Genomic DNA, 23,643 nt, shown 5'->3' on the forward strand with positions numbered 1-23,643 from the left:
ATTTCTGAGTTCGAGGCCAGCCTGGTCTACAAAGTGAGTTCCAGGACAGTCAGGGCTACACAGAGAAACCCTGTCTCAAAAAACCAAAAAAAAAAAAAAAAAAAAACCAAAAAACCAAAACAAAAAAACAAAAAAACAAAACCAACAAAAACAAAACAAAAAAACCTTTTTCTCTGGCTTAAGAGTCAGAGGGGTTTTGTTTTGTAGGCTATGATACTGCTGTGATTTGTGGGATTGTGTAAGGACTGTCTTTCTGAAGAGCTCAGTAGCTGCTGCCAGTTGGGGCTTTCCTTATCCTGGTTATAGCTACTTGATCATGGTGACCCTTACCCAGACTGAGCTAAAGAGCTTTGTTCTTTCAGAATCCAGGGTTAAGAAACTGAGATATTAGTGACAGGTTTTGGAGAAGAAGGGTCCTTGCAGCCAAGGGTATCATTTCAATCCAAGGCTGGTGGGAGTGGATGTGAGGTCATAGAGGTAGTCAGTAAGTGGGGAAGGGAAAGAAGGGGTAGCTGCTCACTTTCTGCATATTACAAGGTCAGCACTCAGCTTCCTCAGGAGCTCTTTATAGACTTTCTCAAGAAATACCTAACTTTCTTGGACTTTCTTAAGTGAAGTTCTTTCCTTTTAAGTCAGTAAGTTTTAAAGTAAAACCTTAAGACACATAGTAGGCCCTCAGTGTAGCCATGCTCCCATGCTGTTATCTGAATCTTAAAAAGAATAGAGCCAGGCCTTTAGGGCTTTACTCAGACTGGCCTGAGGGCCTTAGACAGGTGAAGTTGGAGTAGCAGTGGTCACCTTGTGCCTGTGACTACCAGTGACTCAGGGAGCTGGCATTCCTTGTTTCCTACCTTGTTCCTTGGAGACCCCTGCAGTCTTTCATGAACAGGAAACAATATAGGAAACTTGGAGATATGCGTAATGGCTAAGTCAGTAAATAATACCTTAGAACATTCACCTCCTGTCCTCTGAGGAAACTGTAGATTGCTAGTAATGTTTTAAAATTGATACAGGAATAATTCAGTGATATTAAGATAACTATTGAGAGTGGGTGGAGGAGCACCCTCATAGAGACAAAGGGGAGGAAGGAGAGGGAGGATGGGATGGGGAGTGGTGGAGGGGTAACTGAGAAGGAGATATCATTTGAAATGTAAGTGAATAAAATGATTAATAAAAAAAAACTACTATTGAACTTTTTCTGGTCCTTTGGTAGGTTCTTCAAGGTCACAAGACATTCCTGAATGATGCTTACAACTGGGAGTTCTTGATCTGGGAAACAGCATTGCTGCTTTTCTTGCTTCGTCTGGCCTCACTGGGGTCAGAAACCAACAAGAAGTACAGCAACGTTTCCATCCTGCTCACTGAACAGGTACTGATGGGTCCCAGCAGCGTGCTGGAGGGCTGGGCCAAGCTGTTAACTGTGACCTCACATCTTTTGCCACTGTGTAATTATCTTTTCTCCTGAGTTTCAAATGAGTGTAACATCTCTGTCTTCTGCCTAGGCCGGGAGAATGAGCTAATGGGCTGAGAGTACTTTGCTATACTATAGAGGTGTTTTGTTATTTTTGTTAATAAGGGAACATGTAAATACATACTAAGATTCACAGATATTTCTTGTGAATGTGGAGTGATAATAATGCATTTTCTATGTTAATTTTGATTTTAAGTTCAAGTTTTCCATAAACATTAAGTAAACACACTTGGGATAATTCGTTTTTGTTTTTTATTATGTTTTGGCCTTAGAGTCATAGTGGATAATTGTTCCTATAGGAGAAAAATAAGGAGTTACTAAGTTAAAACAGCTATCTTTTTTCTCTATCCATAAATGCTTCTTGAAGATACTACATTACTTGGGGGAGATTGTAAGATTGAGACATGTTTCAATTCAAGGAATTTGTATGCTGATTATGTTACAACTAGAATTTTTTATTATTTTGATAAATTGTTTTATCAGAGGTTGTTTTATTTTCTGTAAGTAGCTTTTCTTTACCACAGAATTAAACGATGGGGGAAAGGCCATGCTCCCTAGCTGCTGAGGCCGTAGATCCTGGATGTAATTTATTTGAAACGATGATCCTCAAAATCTGCCAGGCTTTATGCAATGTGTATTTTTTTCTGTAAAATTTACCTTATTCTTTTTTCTTTCTCTTAGATTAATTTATATCTTAAAATGGAAAAAAAGCCCAATAAGAAAGAACAGCTCACTCTAGTAAACAATGTATTGAAGCTATCCACAAAGTTGTTAAAGGTAAGCGGGCCTCCCTACATACTCTCTACAGTGTGAATTCTTAGAAAAGCAAAGGGCAGATGGCGTCATGGCTGGACAGGCCAGAGCTGTCAGAAGCTTCCAGAAGGAAGTTAGGGAGAGTGGCTTCCATTCCCATGCTGAGCTGCCTAGTCAGAACGAGAACTTGTCTCTTCTGGAGGAGGCTGGAATATCTTTGGCTTATTCTTGAGGATATCCCTGAGGGCTATGGTTTGACCATGGCAGAGCAGACCTCTGTTGGCCCATGGACAGGGTTTTGTCTGGGTGTTAGTGCTTAGACCTGCTGGCGGCCTCAGCCCTCTTCCCAGAGGTGCTGACATCACTAGTGCCACTGGGCCTGCGGAGCTGCTGCTCAGCTCACTCTCTGTGGCTGCTTAGGCTGGAGGTCCGAGGCTCTGGAAGTCTTCAGAATGCCTTCGTGCTGAGCCCAGGGTCTTCAGCCTTCTTATTGTTGACCTCTAAGGCTGCTAGGTCTTTGTACCAGATATTCATCTACGCAGCCAAAAGGCCAATCCGTATCTGTGTACACGGCTCTGGCTGATGGCAGGTCAATGTTTTTATGCAAGGTAGATGAAGTAAATTAAGCTTGAGTTTAATTAAGTCATTAAATCCACATTACACTACCTAGAAAAGATATCCAACCAGTGCTAGGCAGTATAGGTTCTGAATGCTGGCATGATGGTTTTGGATTAATGGGAAAGAATTTTCAGTCTTATAATCTAGGGTCTGATGGTTACTCATCTCTTACTACATTCACTGTGTAGGCCAGGGTAAGCCTTGAACTCACAGAGACCTGCCTGTCTCCAGGCACTACTTTTTAAAGACAGTATTAATGACTTATTGCTCCCTTCCACTTTAGCAAGGTTAGGCCATGCAAAGGTTGGTGCCTGCCTTACAGATTTCTCTGAAAGTAGCTCTGGGATATTAAGGAAAAGCCATAAGCAGCATCCTCAGAGACTAGCATGAGGCAGTGCTGTTTACTTCATCCCTTATCCTTGCAGGAGCTGGACACACCATTTAGACTTTATGGACTGACCATGAACCCCTTAATCTACAACATCACAAGAGTAGTCATCCTTTCTGCTGTCTCTGGTGTTATAAGCGATCTTCTAGGATTCAACATAAGAGTAAGTGCCAGCCCCACTCTGTAGCCTTCTCTTTAACACTGTATGGGCCTGGAGCCAGCCCTGAGGCCATTTGACCTGGCGGTTTATAGGCTTCTCAGCTTGGCTTTCCTCATTTGATAAAACAAAAAGACTGAACTCTTGATCAAACGAAACATCCAGTTTTGCATTTCATGTCAGTGGCATGGTCTGGGTGAACGTGTTACTGTGACCCAGGGAGATCCAGGCATGACTGAAAACCTGCAATGCATTAACAGTAGGCGCCACTTTTGATCTGGAAGTATTTATTTTTTCTCCTTCCACTTTCAGAATTATTTATTTCTTCCTATATAAAGGGTTCCTATAGAAATAGATTTGAAAGTTCCTCAAAAAATTAAAAACAGAACTACCATATGACCCAGCTACTTCATCCTGGGCACACACCCAGAGAACTCCATTCACTACCACAGAGATATTTACACCTCTTGTTTATTGCTGCTTTAGTCACTATAGCAAAGAAGTGGAACAAACCTACTTGTTTATCAACAGATGGATGAATTAATGAAAATCTGGTCCACATATATGATGAAATAGTATTGAGCTTTAGAAAAATGAAATTGCAGAATGTGGAGGAAAATAGGCGAACACAGAATGTGTAACAGTAAAGCAAGGTTACACAATCTCAGAAAGAAAAATCTCCTGCATATTTTCTATCCTGTGTGGATACTGGCCTAAAATATATGCATGGCTATGTGTAGACAGGCAGATATATGGATACAGTGTAACATGCAGAAAGGAAAACAGAAGGTAGATGCTAGTGATAGAAAAGAATGTGAAAGAACATCAAGTTCTTCTAGTGTTAACTTTATAATGGATCTTCTGTGTATGTGTGGCCGATAAGTGCATAAAAGTACAGCTTGGGAACTATAGAGATGGCTCAGTAGTTAAGAGCACTTGTTGCTTTTGCAGGGTACCTGGGTTCAACTCTTGTTACCCACATGATGGTTCATGACCATTCATAACTCAGTTCCAAGGGATCTGACACTCTCTTCTGACTCTGGTCAGGCATGCATGTGGTATACATACATACATGCAGACAAAACACTTATATAAAATAAAATTAAATCTTTAAAAATTAAATAATAGTGAAAGTGAAAAGTTCAAAACTATAATTGATAATGAAAGTGTACAGTCCAGTGTGAACACCACAGCTCGGGATATACACAAAGTCATTTAGACTTTGCATCTGCTAAGCTTTCTGTGTGATGGTTTTTATTTGCAAGTTTTTTTTTTTTTTTTTTTTTTTAATAAATCTTCAATAAAACAGTAAGTGGATTTTTAGTTCGTATTCATATGGATATACATCTAAATCCCACCTATTTGTCTCCTAGCTAACTGGTGTTTTGGGGGTGATTTTCTTTTCTTAGCTGTGGAAAATTAAGTCCTGAGCTGAGATGTGTGCCTGGACTCTCCTGGCTGGTGTCACTGCTCCCACTGAGGACAAAGATGGCTCACAGAAACCAGTGGCCCCACCTGCAGGCCCACACGTATCAGCCTCTCCACTCAGCCCAGTCTAACGAATGGAGTTTCGGCACATCCTTTCCCCGGGCCTGTGTTAAAAACCTTCACTTTCATGGTTCTCAAGCAACGTGAATAGTCAGCAAACTAAAGCCTGCCTCACAAAGACTCAGGCTATTTCCTGAGTCAGGACATTTACCTTGGAGCCTCCAGTACTGTGCTAGTTATACTTACTGTAAATAGTCTTTTGGGTAACCATGGTAGATGCCCAAAGCATGAAGCAACTATCTCTTATTGGAAATATGCAAATGCAGTACTTTTCTATTATAGTCTACGGATTGGGGATTTCTCTATCAGAAAGAGAGAAACTATTTTAGGTTGAATCCAAATAAAAGAACTTTACTAGAGAATTTCAGTTTCTAGGCTTTTTTTGCAGTGAGGGTGGGAATAACTTGAAACAGAACTTTGTTCATTTTTGTTCATTTTTACTGGAAGTAATCTCCTTTAGAGTTAAGCGAGTAAGTACATTGTTGGTGAGCCATGCATGCTCACGAGTTGGCAGCATGCCCATCCGATGGCACGGCCTCTGATGGTTTGCCTACTATGCAGCGGTGTGTATCCAGCCTCTAGTGCACTTGAGGTCTGCAGCGTCTTAACGATGGTTCATACTTTGCTGCGGATGTAGCCTTACTTGTTAGTGACCCAGCATGCATGCGTGGTTAATGGAGACATCGGCTTTCCTGCTCACCAGGTTCCCTACTTGGAAGAATTTCTTGAGGAAGACTGGAAGTATGAACACCTTAATGGTAAGCTTTTGTAGAACTTGGTTTTCTCATGTACTACAGTTATCATGGGATTGGTTTTACATCTTTTTTTTTATGTGTATGATTGTTTTGCTTGTGTAAATAGTTGTGTACCATGTGCATGTCCGGTGCCTGAGCCCAGAAAAGGGCATTGGATCTCCTGACACTGAAGTTATAGATGATTGTGAGCTGCCATGTTGGTGTTAGGAATTGAACTCAGGTCTTCTGCACGTACTCTTAACCTCTGAGCCGTCCCTCCAGCCCCAGTAAAGATGAACTTGCCAAGTGCACAGATTGTATAGATCTTTCTCTGTTCAAGTCCTTGCCCCTGCTAAGTGTCTCAAATTTCTCACCTGTTAAGTAAGTATAATAACTACCTAATGGGGTTGTTATTATTTAATGAGAGTGAAAGGTTCTTAGCAGTTAATTCCACTGTAAATATTATCATTATCTAATATCCTTTTAAAAATCTGATAGATTTATAGCTGTGAAGATACAAACACATATAGGTAGTGGATTAGCAAGAATATTCACCTATCCCAAGTGCTGTGAGGGAGCTATACTTTTATTTATTTATTTATTTATTTATTTATTTATTTATTTATTTATACAAAAGTTCCATTGATCTGTGCGCATATATATGTGAGTGAGTGTATGCTCACATATGTTTGTATGGGGTGTTGTGTGTGAATAGAAGTCAGCAAAGCAGGTCTGTGTCCCTTATCAGTCTGCTGATTAATTTGAAGCAGGGTCCCCTGATCCTGGTGTTCATGTTCTTTCGACCAGGTTGGAACCCAGTGATTCTCTGTCATAACCCAGACCCTCAACCCCAGAGCTGACTTGTTATGTGGGTACTGGGATGTAAACCCTGCTCATTCTTGCGTAGGAAGTGCTCTTAACTGCTGAGCCGTATTTCCACCCTAGCAGCTGTGATTCTTGAGGGAGATGTTCTATACACTTCAGGCTTCAGCAGATGCCTCACAGAAACCCTAGCTACCATTTCCCTAAAGGAACAGTCTTCTCAAATTTAAGATTAAGTTTTACAGAGTTGAACTATAAAAAGCTGGTGCTGTTTTTACTTGGAAACTTTACAGTGAGTTTTGTACTTTACCCTGAGGGCTAGCTCAGACTATGATTGTGGTGGTGTGGAAAAGGCTTATGTTTCAGGTAGGTAAACTTACAAAGGCAACTATTATTTGTCAACTTGGCAATCATTTGTTGCTCATTTGCTTTTTTTAATATTGAGCCACCAAAACTGAGTAATAGAATAGGCATTTAAACCTATTCTGCTGAAATATTTCTAAGTCTATACTACATATAAAAGATACTTTTGCTGAATATAAGATTTTAGGCTTAAATGTAGTTGAATGCTGGGAGTGGTGGAGCCTACCTTTAACCCAAGCACTAAGGGGGCAAGGGTGGGGGTGGGGCAGCTCTTAGTTTTAGGCAGGCTTCATCTCCATAGCAAGCTACCCAGTCAGCCACATAGTAAGACTTTGTCTCAAAAGTGAAAAGTTGTTCCATTGCTTTTTGGACTTCATTGTTTCTGACTAGAAGTCTTTAATTTTTGTTCCTTTCAAATGAATCTGATGTTTAATTTCGACTACTTTAAAGATTTTCAGCTTTACCACTGAATTTGTGCAGTTGAATTATTTGTTGATGTGTTTTTTTTTCCGTATTATTTGTGTTGCAGTTTGTTGGACTTAAGGAGTCTGTGGTTTATTGTTTTTGTATCATTTTATAGATCATATTTTCATGTGATCAAATTACAAAACTTGTTTGGCATTAAAGTTTTTCCTACATTTCACTCTGACCTGTCTCCTTTTGGGACTCAAACCCATGTCTATTAGGTAACTTGAAGCATCTCTTAGCTCACCAATGTTTATGCTTTTTCTTTGTTGTACCTCCAAGTTTTCTATCCTGTTCTGCAGCAATTTGGTAATGTCATCCAGTGTAGTATTACTTAATCTTTGAGATAAGTTACACTGTATAACTGAGGCTGGCCTCTAACTCCTGACCCCCTTCCATCTGTCTGTTGGGATTGCAGGCATGTTCTATTGTGTCTGCTACAGCCAGTATATTTTCCATCTGTAAAAGTTTGATTTTAGTCTTAGAAAGTCTACATCTCTACTTAAAATATTTTCCTCCACTTAATAAATGTATGTACATATTTATATTTGCTGTGTCATTTGGGCATTTGTTTTTATTGTGTTGTCTCTTCATTTAAGACACGTTTCTATTTTACATGCCTGGTAACTTAATTGGCTGTGAATTTTTACAGGGTTGAAGAATAGGGTATTGTAATGTGCATGTATTATTAATTTTTTTTTGTAATATTATTGAGCTTTATTTTGAAGTGCAGTTACTTGGAGAAAGTTTGGGCATTTCAAGGACTACTTTGAAGTTTGATAGGTATGCCAGGAACAGCTAGACTTAAGATAAATTTGCTGCTAAAGCAACATCTTTCTGTGCACTGCACTTGGTCTTGTGACGGAGGTTCTCCTCCGTTGGTAGTGTGATTCTCCTCCGTTGGTAGTGTGATTACAGCCCTGCGTTAACTTTAGCACTAAGTTTTCCTTCCTGATTCTTTTGGAGGTTCCTTGTGGTTGGGTGTCATGTGCTTGTGCTACCAGTACCCAGCTAAACCTGTTTTGTCTGGTTTCCTTTTTACACTGCTGCTACCTGAAGGCGGTCTTGGGGGCTCTCCTTGATTAATTCTATTATCTGTGCTGCCCTTGTCCAAAATCTAACATCTGCTTCTAATTATTTTTAGTTTTAAGGATAGACTCATTTTCCTCACCTTAAGGTTTAGACCTTAGGCAGCTGCTCATGTAAAGGTTCAGTTTCTAATCTAGTTCAATACTGTAGAGGTTTGAGATGTAATGCCTAGCCTTGGACATTTGAATACTTGTTCCCAGTAGGTGGTGCTGTCTGGAGAGGCTTAGGAGGGAAGGCCTTTCCTGTGGTCACCTCCCAGGCCCTTCTGTCAGGGTTGCAGTTCTCTCCAGTTTGACCTCCTCAACCTCACTTCTCACTGCCTTCCACACCATCTCCTTTAACGAGTTTTTGCTCTTAGTAGGTATTTTCAAGTATTTCTTCTGCCTCAAATATGTATTTTTACTGCTCACTGGATAGCTACTGAATAGCTCTCAGCTTTCAGTTCTTGGTAGGGTTCTCTATTGTAACCCTAGTTAATTATCTGTTATATCACTGTAGTAATTTCCTTCATGTGTATCATAATCTTTAGCTGACTTGTGTCTCCTTCCCATGAGACTTTAAGCCCCTTGAAAACAGCTGCTTTCTTCTTTACTCTTCAGAATGCAGAACAGTACTGGATTCCCCTAACAGATGTACACTAAATGAAGATTAGTCCTCCAGTTTGTCACGCTTGTGCAGAGACCAATGTTTCATTTATCCCTGTGTAATATCCAGTTACTTAAGCTTCGATTCCCTAAAAGGGCTAAGATTTTGCTAATATTACATTATTGAGAAATAAAACCAAGATGCAAAAATAGAATTAGGCTAAATGGGGGAGTAATACGTATCAAAGAATAAGAAAATCACCCATTGATTTGTCTTTAAAATGTTTTCCTGGGAAAATCATTTCTTCTAAAATTGCTATGAAGGTATACTCCATAAACTTAGACATGTTATGGTCACAAACACTATAAGCTAAACAATGAAGAGTTAAATAACAGTGTGCTTGTCTAAGTGGAATATGGTTTTCTTTCAGCAAGAAAAATTCTAAATAACTGGGTCTCTCACATGTGCCAGTTTATGGATTCAAGCATTTTATTCACTAGTGCTATGTAAAGCAAATCAACCTTATTTTAAATTCAACTGAATGTTTTGAAAAATTTTATATATATGGTTATATAGATGGTTCGTATATATCCTTAATAGGCCAGATGGGCCTTGTTCTCATGCTGATTTAGAGTCATCTGAGAACTCATTGATATATTACATACATGGACTAGTGTAGTGATTTACCTTCTGTTTCTAGCAGTCACTAGTGTCTCACTAAGCCATGAGACTTGAGTACAAACATGCAGTGTTATATTTCTCCTACAGATACTCCAATAAGGTAGTACTCAGGTTAACTAGTGGTTGTCCTTAGGACAAAATAAGTTTCTTGGTTTGTGAATTTTGACATTTTTGTTTTTTACTTTAATGTACAGAGTATAAAATGGGCATGTATCAATAGGATTGTGAAAGCAGAGTTTAAGGCTAAATTAAAGCAGTTGGCTGTGTCCGTACTTTAGACTATGAGATTTAGACTTTGCTGCTAGATCAAATTCTTCATAAGCATTCATATATTCCCTCATACTTAATGTAGCTTGTGTGCTTTGAGACCAAGTAGTTTTGTTTGCACAGGTTCAGCTCTTATATCAATATGGTATAGTGACTGAGCACCTATCAAGTTTGTAGATGTGCCAGATGAATTCAGCTAACTGCAGCCCAAAATGGTAGCATACTGATGGCGGATACCAGTTGCTGTTTAGAAAGCTTGTAGCTTTTAGGTATGAGGCATGCCAAGGCACAGTTATTGTGATGTAGTTCCACTTCACAGTGGACTGCAGTGTCTCATCAGTCAGTGCAGGCGTTCTTTGGTTCTAAGAGCAGAGGGTAGGCTAAGCTTCAGTCTCAATCTTTGTGGAAGTCACTTACAGAAGTTAACATATTTTCTGTGAGAAACGGCCATACAAAACATGGAACTCCATTTGTCCAGATGTTTACAAAGCGTTTGGCTTTCTATTGTTGCACATGAATAGTATCTTGACTATTATTACTTTTTTGTTGTTCTAAATCTATGTGAAGGCACACCCAGAATGCATGAAGGACGACTTGATGGACTTGGCTCTCTACCGTGTGAGATAGATGGGGATGGAAGGGTTGGTGGTAGGGTCTTACTTGCTGAACCATCTTGCTGCCCCAGTTCCCTTTCATTGAGTGAAAATATTCACATGTGAAAAACAAGAAGCCAAGTGCTTTCTGGGTCCCAGATCAGATCTAGAGATTGACCCTGCTCAAAACTACTCAGCTATAAGGATGCTGCAACTGTAGGAAGACAGTCCTGGCTGGGTGACTACTAACAGTGTGTCCATGTCAACAGAACTGCTTAGTTCCTACTTTCAGCAGCTTTTGCTCTGACACATTTCCATTGTAGGTCTGGAAATGGAACTGGACTTATTTTTAGTGTGAATTCATGCAATTATAGGAATTTTTTTCTCCTGAAGAATATTAATTAACCAGAGTTTTGAAGTAGGATTTAAGCAGTTAATATGCTAAGTGAAAAGAAGTCTACATACTTAATTTTAAAACTAAAGTAAAATGGTTTTAAATATTGTAAATTGCCATGGAACTCTGTGATCTTGTGGTAAATGGTTGATTCATTAGTCTATTATAAATGTGTAGTACTGCATTCCAGTGAGATATAATATCTTTTCTTCCCTGGTAGTGGAGAAAAGGGATATTAAAAAATAGCATTAATAGAATGGAATACAACTCAAGGCTTTTATCTATAGGTGATGTTAAGTACTGTCAAAGACACATTACTGTGTCTTTCTGATTGACTGTCAGTCTTTGATGACTCAGATCATGGTGGAACTGGGTTCCAAACAGCAATTTTAAATGATGCTAACAGTTAAAAAAAAAAAAAAAGCACGACAAACTTTTTTTTTTTCTTTTTTAATATCTATATAAAAAATAACGAGCGATTTACAGATCTTTCTCTAATCAGAACCTCAAGTGTATATATATATATATATATTTATATATATAAAGGTACTGTACATATATAAACATTTACAACCAGTACATCCATTATTTTGCTCAGCATTCCAAGGCCACATTGCTAAGTAAGTATATAATCAGTACAGTGACATGTTACTTAGGAAGAGTCACATCATATTGACAACATGACATCAAAGTTATGTCAAGGTTAACAATAAAAATAGGATTTGCATCACTAATGTGGACTATAGGGAAAATAAAACATTTCTGTAGTACTAAATTCTTAGCATTTCTCAAGCTTCCTAATTTTCGCTATTCAAGTAGTTTTGAGATGGGTTAAATACAGTTCTGGATGGAAGCATGTGTCATAATGGGCCAGTACAGTTGTCACAGTGGAATTTGTCAGACTCACAAGGTAGCAGAATGAGTGTTCAAATACTCCATAAATAGACAGTTTTGGTCTGAGAAATCTGTATTTATAGATGTTTCTGAATGCTGCTTCAGGGAACTAATGTCTTGATCTTTTATGAGTTTAAGAATTGTCTCCAACTTTCAGCAAACATTTTTATTAGACTTTAAAAAGAACTCTGAAAACTTTGTTTTTAAATAATTAGCTAGAAATTAAAGTTCCAACACACAGTCTATACCATATTAGTCCTAGCTTGCTGAGGAAGCCTAAGACAGGCTGTTTCTGATCCCTAACGCTGTGTCTGCCCCTAGATGGACTCCTGTCTCGGGGGCTGGTGCTTTGTCTGGCAGTGGACTGTAGAACTGGCTTCATGATTAAGTCCCTCACAAAAATCTACATACTATTTTGGGTCTTCAACTATATTAAAGACTAATGGTTAATAATCAAAATATCCAGATGTAGTAGGTTTTCTTTAAAGAGAAATAAGCGGTACTTCTACATGCTTCTGGTACTTCCCTCAAGACTACAGGTGATCTGAGACACTCACTACATAAGGGATGGCTAACATGGCAGGAGGTTGTTAATTCTGTTGCTTAGAGTATGTTCTCATTTTGACCATTCAATTGTAAGGAATATTTTTAGTAGTTTCTTTAAACACCTTACTTAGCCGTAAAAAAGCATTTATAATATTTGACCTTTCCTGTAATGTGATGTTTGTGAATTGCATTTTTAAACTAGGATGGTCAGAAGCTGTGAGAAGAGGCAAGTGCCCACTTTGATGATGAGCTAACAATTTCTTTCTCTGCAAGGACTCAAATATTTCTCTCTGTAAACATGCAACATGCTATTGAAAACATCTTCAAGCCAAACCGAACTGTTTGATGACTGGAAATATCAGAATGGGAAGGATTAAAACAGACATGATACAGTAGATAACTTGGCACAAACACAAAGTGAGTTGTGACCACACTGCTAAGATCATGTCATTGCTGATCGAGCGGCCTGAGCAGGGTGTGGCAGGTGAGCCCTTGGATGCAGCTCCTTCCTGAGCATGAGGAAAGGCAGCCTGCCAGGGCCAGGTGGGTCTTAGCAATCCCAGAAGCCCTTCATGCAGCCTGTCGACTTGGTATTGAAGAATTTCTGGGGGAAAACCACACCTCTCCCCCTTAAAATGCTGTATTTTTAGCACAAGATTACAACTTAATTTTCTTTGTTTTATATGAAAGGTCACAGCTGTTTGTCAGCCATGCCAGTAGTGCCTGTGACTTTATTTGCACGTGGCACCCTCCAGGGTCCTGGAGTGATGGGTGCTTTCTTGACTGGAAAGCTACTTTCAGGTGTGCCTCCTGCATGCTCCCTGCATCTGTCCATGGCCTCTGGTTCTCTGCCTTTGTGATGGTCTGGTTTACCTACCGCCGTCTTCTCTCGAGCTTCCTGCTTGAGCTGCTTGGCTGAGATCTGAGTGTGCTCTGCTGTTTCTCTGCGTGTCTCTCCTGCTGCTGGCTTCTTTCCTCCTTCCTTTGCAGAGTCTACCCTCCTAGCAGCGCTGCTAGTCTTTTTGGATGGGGGAGATGTTTCATCAGCTTTACTGCTCTTTTTCTCGGGAGACTTGGTTCTGTTTTTTCCCGGCTGACTCTGCTTCAGATCTTTCCTGCTGACCCCTGACTTTTCTTTCCCATCTGGGAGCTGTTCAATGCTATCACTAGGGTGGCCTGCTGCTCTTTGGCTCCCAGCCTCTGATAATTTGCCTTCAGTGTTTGACAGGCTGTTGCCTCCTATCTTTTGCTGCTTCTTGGGGCTAGAAGACCGTCCTCTGTCTTTTCTACAATGATCTTGTCCAGAGCCCGCCTTAATTGTGAGCCGACCTTTATTTTCTCCTTTCCTAGGGCTGAGTGACCGGTCTCTAGATTTTTCTTTGGGATTACTTTTTAGGGGTCTGGAAATCTTTTCCAAATGTTCCTCTGAATGTCGATTAACTGACTTTTTGGGACTAGCAGATCTACCTCTTTGTGTAACACCATTTTCTCCTTTTAGTAGATTCTTCTCACTGTGCCCATAACCTCTGGGTGGATCCTTCTTACTCATAGTTTTCTGGACGGACTGATACTTCATCTCAGGCTGGCTTCCATTTAAAGTGCTTTTCTTTTCTTGTACAGTGTCCTTTAATTCTTCTGCCTTTTCACATATCTGAACTCTAGTCAGAGAGTCTTCAGTTACTGGCACATGAGACTCTTCAAATGTGGAAGCAGAGTGTGAAGATGGGAGAAGTGGCGGCTGTTCATCATAAATGACATTGGAAGATGAAGGACTATTAGTATCCCAATCACCTAAAAAGTGATTGAGTAGAACATCGTTACATTCAAGGATTATAAATAGGAACAGTGAGTTTTGAACTGACAGCTATGTGAATGTTACTTGGTTGCATAGCCCGAGGAGTATGTTATATAGCTTATTCACATTTACATTGCTTTCTGTAAAGGCAGATGCTTATAGATATCTGCTCATGTATGGAGAGGAGATTTGTGTTATAGTAATTTTTCACGTAGGTACTATAAGACATACACGATCTGTAAATTCTTTTTTTTTTTTTTTTTTTTGAGACAGGGTTTCTCTGTGTAGCCCTGGCTGTCCTGGAACTCACTTTGTAGACCAGGCTGGCCTCGAACTCAGAAATCCACCTGCCTCTGCCTCCCGAGTGCTGGGATTAAAGGCGTGCGCCACCACGCCTGGCTGTAAATTCTTTATATTTATTTAGCTAAATAAGATACAAATAATCAAAGTGGATCAAAGTGCCTGGTCCAGTAAACTTACTAATTAAGCTATTATTACTGTTTAACTTAAGGATATGCCAAAATCACTAGTGAAAAACACCAGACTGTGGTAACCAAAATGTGGTTGTTAGGCTGTCAAATTTTATGTCAAAGGGAGATTGAAAAAGTGCAGAAGACAGAAACAGATGTATTTAATAGCATCATTTTAATTAAAAAGAAAATGAAAGAAGTGATTTAAAAGACATGCAAATTTACCAAGTCTTTTTAAGGAAAGACCAAGAAAAGCCCTGAAAGCCTTAATGTTGCTCAGGTTTCACGTAGGAGCACAGACCGGAAGGAGCCAAACCTGAAGAAGGAAGAGAAAAAGCCTAGGACTACGTGAAAACAAACCAGTACAGTTAGCATAGATGTCCCTGGGAATGTGTGCTGTATGAGCAGACGGTGGAAGATAACACAGCCAGAGGATCACAGCTGGAAGGGACTGTAGGAGGTTATGTCTACATATGTCTACACTTACCCTGCAAAAGCTCTAATGGGGAGTTGGGCAGGGGAGACACATATTAAATGGGTATGGTGTTGCCTTTACTTGTAGGATCATGCATTCTCAAAGTGATTTTTAAAAACACTGTGACAGTTCAAAAATACTTAGTGAAGCCAAGAGCATTCACAATCCGTGCAGGTGTACAGATATATGAGGTTTACCTCCCTGTCCCCAGGTAGTGGGGCTATAGCAACTTATTTTGGTAAGTAACTAGAAAATCGTAAGTTCTTCGGCATTTATTCATTAAGTGAGACAAAGAATACCTAGGACTCAGTATATCTTTAAGAAAAAAAATATATATATATATATATTTGCATTGTATAACTAGCCAAGGAGGGGATAAAGCAGGGGTATTTTGAAGACATTTGAATTGTTTGCCTCTAATGTTATTGCAGGCATGTTTCTGTACAAAATGCACTATGTGCTTTTAGATGAAGTAAATATAAAATATATTCTATTCCAACAAAGGTACTGTTTGGAAACATCATTTGCATCACAGTAACTTTCTTTGGGGGTTCTGGTGTCTACTTCTGAATTAGCCAGCGATGTGTCCATCACCTCCAAAAGGGTGTTCCCTCCCCTCCTGCTACCCCTGTGCCAGCATGAGTGTTCAGCTATTTTGCTTACCGTGGTCAGGTATCAAGCCAGTTCCTGGCCTCAGAAGGAGGAGGACTTTATTCCCACCAGCCTGAATGAGCTCAATTGCTCGAGTGTGTGTGATGCCTTGTGTCGGTTCCCCATTGATTTCAACGATCTGGTCACCAACCTGGACAGGGAACATTGACAACTGTCTGAAATGGCACGGAGCTTCATTTCCACATTGTCAACAGAGCCCTTCAGCTCTGCTAAGTCATTCTCATGTGTAAAGTCTTTAACCTAGACAGTGTGCTATCTTGGTGACAGCTGATGGGAACACAATGCATGATTATATTTACTTGATAAAAATTCTGCATGAGCAAGTTTTATGTGGCTACCAGTCAGTATCTGAGCATTTGAAATCAAGCATTAAATTCACATTTTCCCACATCTGTAAGGCCCTGAGACTGATCCCTAGTATTGTAAAATAAATAAATAATAAAAATCTAAGTTTTTTTTTTTTTTAAACCAAAAGTTAAGCCCTAGAAAAGGTGACATTTCTGTATAGCCCTCAGTAACCCTGCAGAGTGGCACCTACGTAACAATCTGTAAGGGTGCTTTCAAGCATGAGTAAATCCTGACTTGGTTTTCTAAAGCTGGCACAGACGGCTGCTTGTCACTGAAGCTTTCCTGAGACAGTGGCCATTCTTTGTATTGCCAGCATATCCTATACATGAGTGAGGCTTTAGCTAAATGATATAACTTAGAGATTAAACTTTAAAGAAATTAAGGTTTAAAAATATATTAATATGGACACTTACTTAAACCAATTACTGGATTGTATAATAGTAACAAATATAAAATCATTTTCCTGGGAAACAGAAAACTAGGACTCAGAATAAGATACCACAGTGCAGGTGTCATTTACCAGAAGTGTCTATTTTAAAGGAAAATAAAAAATACGTTGAAATTTAACAGTAAGAAACATGAGTAAAGGTGTTGGTTTTGAGATCCGTATCAAGGTGACATGCAACTGAGGGTATTTATTGACTTAAACAATGAGATACTACTGAATATTAAAACCCCAAGTATTTGTAAGATACTCAGATAATGTGTATGTAATGTGGCAGAAGAGACTCAGTAAGTACCTGATGGGCTGGAGAGATGGCTCAGTAATTTACAGCATTGGCTGCTTTTCCAGAGGACCTGGGTTCAGTTTCCAGCACCTACATGGCAGCTCACAACCTTCTTTAATGCCAATGCCTGAGGATCAGACACTCCTTTCTGGCCTCTGTGGGCCAGGTAAATATGTATGTATGTACATACATATATACATACATACATGTGGGCAAAACACCCATAAAACACAAAATCCAAAACAACCCCCCCCATATCAAAACCAATGCTTTATATCTATTGAGTAGACAGGAAGCTGTACTGTGGGGTCCAGGTATGTGGCTTTACTTTTTTCTAGATCAGCAGTCTCTCTCATTTTCTTCACCTGTTAGATGAAAACCAGAGTCCTACCTCCTACGGTTGTGGGAGAGTCAGTGCTATGCAATATGACTACACACCAACCACAGATAAGTGCTGGTTGGAAACAATCTTTTATGCCAGATGTTGGGGTTCTGTTTCAAAAGTGAGCTCTCATCTCGTAGGCATTCTCTGTCTCCCTGCCATATGACTACAGTCTCCACCATCTAGACTGTCCTGACCTGGGATTTCTTCACAGGCTCCAGACGTGTAAGAATTACATTTCTTCTCTTTATAGATTTCCCAGTCTCAGGTATTCAGTAATGGTAACAAGCAGACAAAAACAACTATGTAAAATGAAGAGAAAAAAGCTTAAAAAAAACCAAAAACAAGCAGAGTAAGACAATAAAGATTACAGGACAGAAAATAGTAAGAAAGGCAGTTAACAAAGTCCTTATTGTTCAGAATAAGTGGAACAAAAGCCCCTTTGGTAAGTGATAAAAGAGTTATTTCCCTGAGGGATTATGAACAACAAAGTAGGAAAGTAATTCCTACAGAAATGAAAATCGGTGTGCGCACAGCTGGTTCATCCTGGGAGAGAGATCATGTTTTTAGTCACATTCTTTCATAAGCCACAAACCTATATATTTTAATATAAATACAATGTAAATAAAACATGTAATTGAACAGGCTCGCCACCAGGTGTCATTTTTAACTTAAAATAGGAAGGAAATTGGCAGGGGTGTGTAAAAACTAAAGGGGAACACTCCTCTGGGGAGAGGCAGGTGAACATTTTTGCTGTGATTTTCAGTTACTATAACAACGTTAATAAAATGGTAAAAATATATTTGAAAAGTTGAACACTCAACCCCATTTTTGTATTACTGAAAAATGAGGGAGGAAGGAAAGGAAAGAGAAATGAAAGGCAGACAAAAGGAGTTAAGACCTGTATCTGTAGACTCAGCTAATTGGGTAGATAGTCAGTGAGGCCAGCCTTAGCAAAACTTAAAACTTAGGGGAAAAAAAGCAGGAAAAAAATAGAGGAAAGAATGGTTCTTGTTTCTTTTCTTTCTTTAAAATCATGTGGCAGTTGTGGCTGGAGAGAGGCTGTAAGGTGGTGAATGCAGGTTCCTAGCACACAACCATCTGTAACTAGTCCCAGAGGATCTGCTGCCCTCTTTTGGCCTCTGAGGGTACTGAATGTCTGTGGTGCACAGACATACTTGAAGGCAAAACACTCATACACATAAAATATTAAATCGTTAAAAAGTCTTCTAAAGAAGTCTTACATAGATGTCTAGCATGTGGATTAGATCTTAAAACCTGTTAAGAAATGATATCCCTCCCAAGGGACGCCAACCCAAATGATCTCCTCAGGAGCTTGGCCTCCCTGAAGCTCAGTTTTAAGTCCAAGTATAGCCACTGTCACTTATCTCACAGACTAGCAGCGGCATAGCTGAAGACAGACCCTGAGTGGCTGGCTCTGATTTCCTGCTTGAAGAGCTGGCCATGCAGACCTCAGGGATGGTAGGCACGTGCTGAAACACTCCCTCAGGACTTGGTCCAGGGGGTTTACAGATCCTCTGCTGACACAAAGTACCTTCTCACCTTCAAGCTAACATTTTCTTGATTTCTGAATTATACATTGTTGCTGTTCTCCTGGCCTTGCCTACCCAGTAATAACTAAGAGATGAGAACAATTCTTAATTTTCTAAAAATTTCAATATTTAGGAGATGGTGAGATGTCTCAGTGGGTAAGGATATGTGCAGCCATTGCTGATTGACTAAGGGATGGAAAGCAAGCACCAGTTCTCACAGGCCATCCTCTGACATGCACCTTGGCCAGGATGCCCTCACACACGTGTGTCCACACACCACAGATTATCCATCCTTTTACCCTCTTGGCATCTATAAACATGAAAAGTACTACTCTTAATTAACAAGTTCCACCCAGGGCATCCCTTTGAAAAACATTTATGAATTACCCACTGTGGCTATTGAAGGCACTGTCTGAAGTACTGAAGATACTGGAATTAAAAGGTACAGAGTACAAATTTGAGTTGCTAATCTGAGACCAGCAAGGGAGGAGGGGCCAAGAGAGGTGAGGCCCTCCTCCCTGGGTGTCCTGTAGAGAATTAGAAAAGATGACTCTGAAAGCTGGCATGTTCTTACTGCACAGATGCAAACCTGACGTGATCATCTGCCTGTTTCTGTGAAATGGAAGTAGATTGAGTCCTGGGACTTCAGCTTCTGATGCACTGTACAACTATGTATTACCTGCTTGCCCTTCATTTGTATCATGGAATTAGTAGATCTCAGGACTCTATTTGGAGCCAATACTTTTAAAAAGAAGAAATGTGAAATACCTCAGCAGAGGAGAGTGAGGAGGAAGGAGAGGACAAGGGGAGAGGACCAGGAAAACGTTAAAGGATGGACACTGGACTTAAACTGAGGCTCAAGAAGCTACTTAAGGCTACCTGGCTACAAGATGGTGTAAAGGGTTTGACTCCACCTTCCTCGATTCTTAAACTGGAGCTCTTTTCATTTCATTAAACTAGGTGAGAAACCAAACAGGCTACATCAGCTGGTGCCAATGGCATGTGGCCCTTCTCCTGGTCATAGGCTCTCTGGCTTACAGTGTGTGGCTTTGTGTTTCTACCTTCCTGCTTTATCTTTTTTTTTTGTGCACTAATTGTAGGTTCTATGTCTGCCATTGCTACTCTCTAAACATCTTTGAAGGATTTAATTTAGCACAATGGCTTACTCATCCCTCTGTCTGGGTCATGTCACCATCTAAGGCCTGTGAACTACACCTGCACAGCTATCTTAACACGATAAAAACTACACTAGCTGACTGCCAAATTATCTCTCACCTGAGCTTTTTTTTTTTTTTTTAAAATACAGGTAAGATGAGGTCCCCAAAACATCCTTTGTCTTTATCCCTCCCTTACTGAACAGATACTTATGAGTCATCTATGCTGGTCCTTCCTCCACTGAAAGGTAACCTCATCTACATATTTTGTTTTCTATCTAGGAGGTTACTAACACTCAAGTTATCCTTACACCACCATTCCATGCAGGAGTGACAGCTGGCTCTCTTCTCCAGCACCTCCATACTGATAACCACTCTCCCCTCATCATCTCATTTCCCTCCACCCCTGCACACACCCTAAGTAAACTCACCACCCAGAGTTCTCTGCTGTGTGCATTACCTTTCCTTCCTTTCCTTCCAAAGTTATTCCTTCAGCTTGCAGAGCCTCCCTCAGCCTCGATCCTGAATTGGGCTTACCTTCGAGCACCTTCATCAGTTACTCTCTCTGACCTTGTGCATATGCCTGGTCATTCTGAGGAAGGATTGCTATTGCCCACTCACCAATTCCCCTGACACCAAAGCATAAGGCCTTGGTTAAGGCAAACACTCAAAATTGGTTATGAAACAAGTGATCACACGGAGAGCACAAAACTGCAATTGCCCAGAAGCTATTTCTATTTCTAAAACTGGTCTATTCAGGTTGTAAATGCTGGCCTCAAACTTGCTCTGATAGCTGAGGATGACCTTGAACTTGTGAAACTACTATCTCATCTTCCCAAGGGTGGAAATTACAGCTGTGCACCACCACTCACAGTCTTTACGTGCTGCCCAACACTGTTACACTAAGCAAGCACACTACTGACTGAGCTACATCCCAGCTCCTCTTCTCTCCTGAGGCTTTTCTGATGATTAGACCTAAGAATAATTTGTCTTACTATTTATTCAGCTTAAAAGGTTCTTTTGCCCTGGTGCCTACTGAAAATAGAAGAAACCCAAAGTTCTCTTGGGTGGTAAGAGGGCTAGAACTTAAAATCTTCAGTGATTATCAAATTAACTGATTTTTAAAAATTGGGGTCAACAATTGCTTTTTAAGTAAGATTTCTCTTTAATATCCAGAAAGGAGAAAGGTAGAGATCTATAAGCTATTTAGTCTTCTGTTCCCTGCACAATGCTAGCGTTGCAAGGTTGAGAAAGTCTGTGATGGAACAGCACAGAGTGAACTCTAGTCTTTCTAGTAACTGGAACGGTTAGCTTGTGCCTCTGTAGGGATCAGAGTAGCGAACCTCCCTGGGCTTATTACGTCTTAGAAGGAGCTGCAGAGGCTTTTTGCCCTGCTGTCTTCAGGACCTGTACTAAGATGGAAGTGATTTGGTTTATTGATCCATCTGCCTGTACTGACTGTTCTGGACACACAGAGAAGCCATCAGGCTCTGAACCCTGGCTAGCTGGGGAAGCACAATGGTGACATATGGCTGCAGAAACCTGTTTCCTGTGTAAGAGGTTTCTGCATTCCCTCAAAAGCAGTTCCTTCTAAAACTTTCCAGTCTAGAGCCAAAAGCAAAGGTTGCAAAAAAAAGTTAACTCACATGAATCCTGCCGTCTTTGATGGCAGGCCCATCCTCGGCAAGGCGCAGGATGAACAGCCCCATGTTGTACTCCTTCCCTCCTCGGAGGCTGAACCCGAAGCCTCGAGGGCCTCTCTCCAACTCCACAGGGTAACACCCAAGGCTCTGGGGAAGGAAGCATGACAGAGTGCTCTCACGAACTGCTGATGTGTCCTCAGAGAATCTGCTTTATAGCTGAGGGAATGGTGTACACCCTTGATACAGTTCTAAGTGGCAAGAAAAGAATGCTAGCTAAGGCTGCTACTTAACATCCTTAAAGTCAAATGAACTTATTTGAAGATTATGCCTTCTTCTAGTTGGTCAATGTTCAATAGAACAATTAAGAGAACAGAATTTTTGCCGGGCGTGGTGGCGCACACCTTTGATCCCAGCACTTGGGAGGCAGAGGCAGGCGGATTTCTGAGTTTGAGGCCAGCCTGGTCTAAAAAGTGAGTTCCAGGACAGCCAGGGCTATATAGAGAAACCCTGTCTCTAAAAACAACAACAACAACAACAACAACAAAAACCCAAACAAACAAGAGAACAGAATTTTTGAAAGTACCCACTTAACAGATTTTCTATAAATTTTCCTGAAAAGCAAGCAAAAGCTCCCCCCTTTAATTAGCTACAATACTATGCACTTGTACATACTTAACCTAGGTTCTGACTTCTCTGTTTGTATGGTGTAGTGAATGACAACCACATTACCAGTTCTGTAAAAATTAGTAATTTTGGAATCAAATGTATCCAAACAGATTGGCAATAAAACACCAATGTCAGTGATACAGCAGCCCAAAAAATCAGCAGCAGGATGTTTGTGTTTACCTGATTGTGCCGACTGCCCACAACTGGAATCACTGCAGTGTCAGGCTGTGCAAGGTGCCTATGGTCAGACCAGGAATGTCTGTAAGAACTGCAGACATCTCTCCCAATTTCACCTTCTAGGGCAATTCTGTGAGAGAAAGCAAGTTAAGTTTGGCACTGAGAAAATGAGAAACAGTCTGAAAAGAAAAGTAGATCAACTCCTCTCAAGGCTGAGCCGTACCAGCCTCTACCCTGACAAGCTGCTGTAAACAGACTTCTCTAGAGCCCGGACTGTAGGAAAAAAGACTGCCCCTTCTCTCCGGGTAGGTTAGGGACTGAACCCCATCCCCTTCCGTCAGTGGTGTCAAAGAAAGCTGCACTCAAAATAACTGAATCAGGGGCAGACGCTGTGACCTTGCCACCATGAGAAATGGACCTTCCGAAGCTCCAAGGCCTGGGAAGATGCTGAATTTCTGGGAACCTAGTTTTTTTGTGAATAATATTTTTAACAGAGGAAAAGTATGTTCAAATTACTGCCCAAGTGTAAGGCAGTTTGAGAAGACTGACTCAGGTGGGGCTGGGCCTTCCCTACTAAAGTGCTTACCAGAGAAGTAGGCTAGGTGCTGCCTTGGGGCTATCACTGTTGTGCCTGTCATGGAGGTTGGGAAGGGGGTGAGGGTGTGGAAGGGCGGGAGGCACTGGGAAGGCCTGTGAGCATGAGATACCCAACAGCTTTCTTCCAGACTTGGCTATCTGGCTTGTGCATTACTGCCTGGGAGTGGGATAGTGGAAAGCAGGGAGAAGAGAAAACCCAAAACCTGAGAATAGCCACACCTGTCCGCAGGTATGTGGTTGGCCTGTGCCTGTCCCATGGGCCTGTGCTGCAGTGCTGGGCTCTGCCTGGCTGAGTTTGTTCCTGATGGTGGACCATGATGCTCTGTTTAAATGAGAAAACAACAGAAATCAGAATCTGTACATGAAAACATTTAGACCAAGTGAATCTTAAAGTAAACGACAGTGATGGTTATAGTTCCCAGCTTTAGGGCTTTCACAGAACTGCACTGTGATTTTCTGGAATTGGAACAGTGATGCCCTCCTCCTCTGACTTTTAAGTAACATTTATGTTTTAAGAGAACAGCAACCATTTTTTATTTCACATTTTCACCCCTGTCTTTTCCATACCATGGAAATCAGAACTGCATACATCAGTCATACCTATGTAGAGGACAG

At 40.6% G+C, this 23,643-nt stretch overlaps 2 protein-coding genes across 6 annotated transcripts in view; one reads left to right on the plus strand and one right to left on the minus strand.

The window, feature by feature from the left end:
* Positions 1 to 5,786, plus strand: part of Phtf1 (putative homeodomain transcription factor 1) — a 41,172-nt gene extending 35,386 nt beyond the window's left edge. For 2 of the 4 annotated variants that reach the window (XM_021196723.2, XM_021196721.2), the window contains 4 exons: positions 1,214 to 1,369; positions 2,153 to 2,248; positions 3,268 to 3,393; positions 4,797 to 5,297. In XM_021196723.2, coding sequence (XP_021052382.1) covers positions 1,214 to 1,369; positions 2,153 to 2,248; positions 3,268 to 3,393; positions 4,797 to 4,817 — 399 coding nt within the window. In that variant the 3' untranslated portion in view covers positions 4,818 to 5,297. Of the gene's footprint in view, positions 1 to 1,213; positions 1,370 to 2,152; positions 2,249 to 3,267; positions 3,394 to 4,796 lie in introns of all 4 variants that reach the window. The other 2 variants (XM_029537433.1, XM_029537434.1) reach the window with 1 other exon arrangement.
* Positions 5,787 to 11,365: 5,579 nt separating this feature from the next.
* Magi3 (membrane associated guanylate kinase, WW and PDZ domain containing 3) overlaps positions 11,366 to 23,643 on the minus strand; it is a 181,667-nt gene continuing 169,389 nt past the window's right edge. The window contains exons 17-22 of one of the 2 annotated variants that reach the window (XM_021195662.1): positions 23,248 to 23,350; positions 22,435 to 22,561; positions 21,592 to 21,735; positions 15,772 to 15,910; positions 14,859 to 14,949; positions 13,356 to 14,159 (exon numbers count right to left, since the gene is read on the minus strand). In XM_021195662.1, coding sequence (XP_021051321.1) covers positions 14,900 to 14,949; positions 15,772 to 15,910; positions 21,592 to 21,735; positions 22,435 to 22,561; positions 23,248 to 23,350 — 563 coding nt within the window. In that variant the 3' untranslated portion in view covers positions 13,356 to 14,159; positions 14,859 to 14,899. Of the gene's footprint in view, positions 14,160 to 14,858; positions 14,950 to 15,771; positions 15,911 to 21,591; positions 21,736 to 22,434; positions 22,562 to 23,247; positions 23,351 to 23,643 lie in introns of both variants that reach the window. The other variant, XM_021195661.1, reaches the window with a different exon arrangement.

The sequence above is a fragment of the Mus pahari genome, chromosome 4 (genome assembly GCF_900095145.1).
Source record: "Mus pahari chromosome 4, PAHARI_EIJ_v1.1, whole genome shotgun sequence".
NCBI classification, from domain to species: domain Eukaryota; kingdom Metazoa; phylum Chordata; class Mammalia; order Rodentia; family Muridae; genus Mus; species Mus pahari.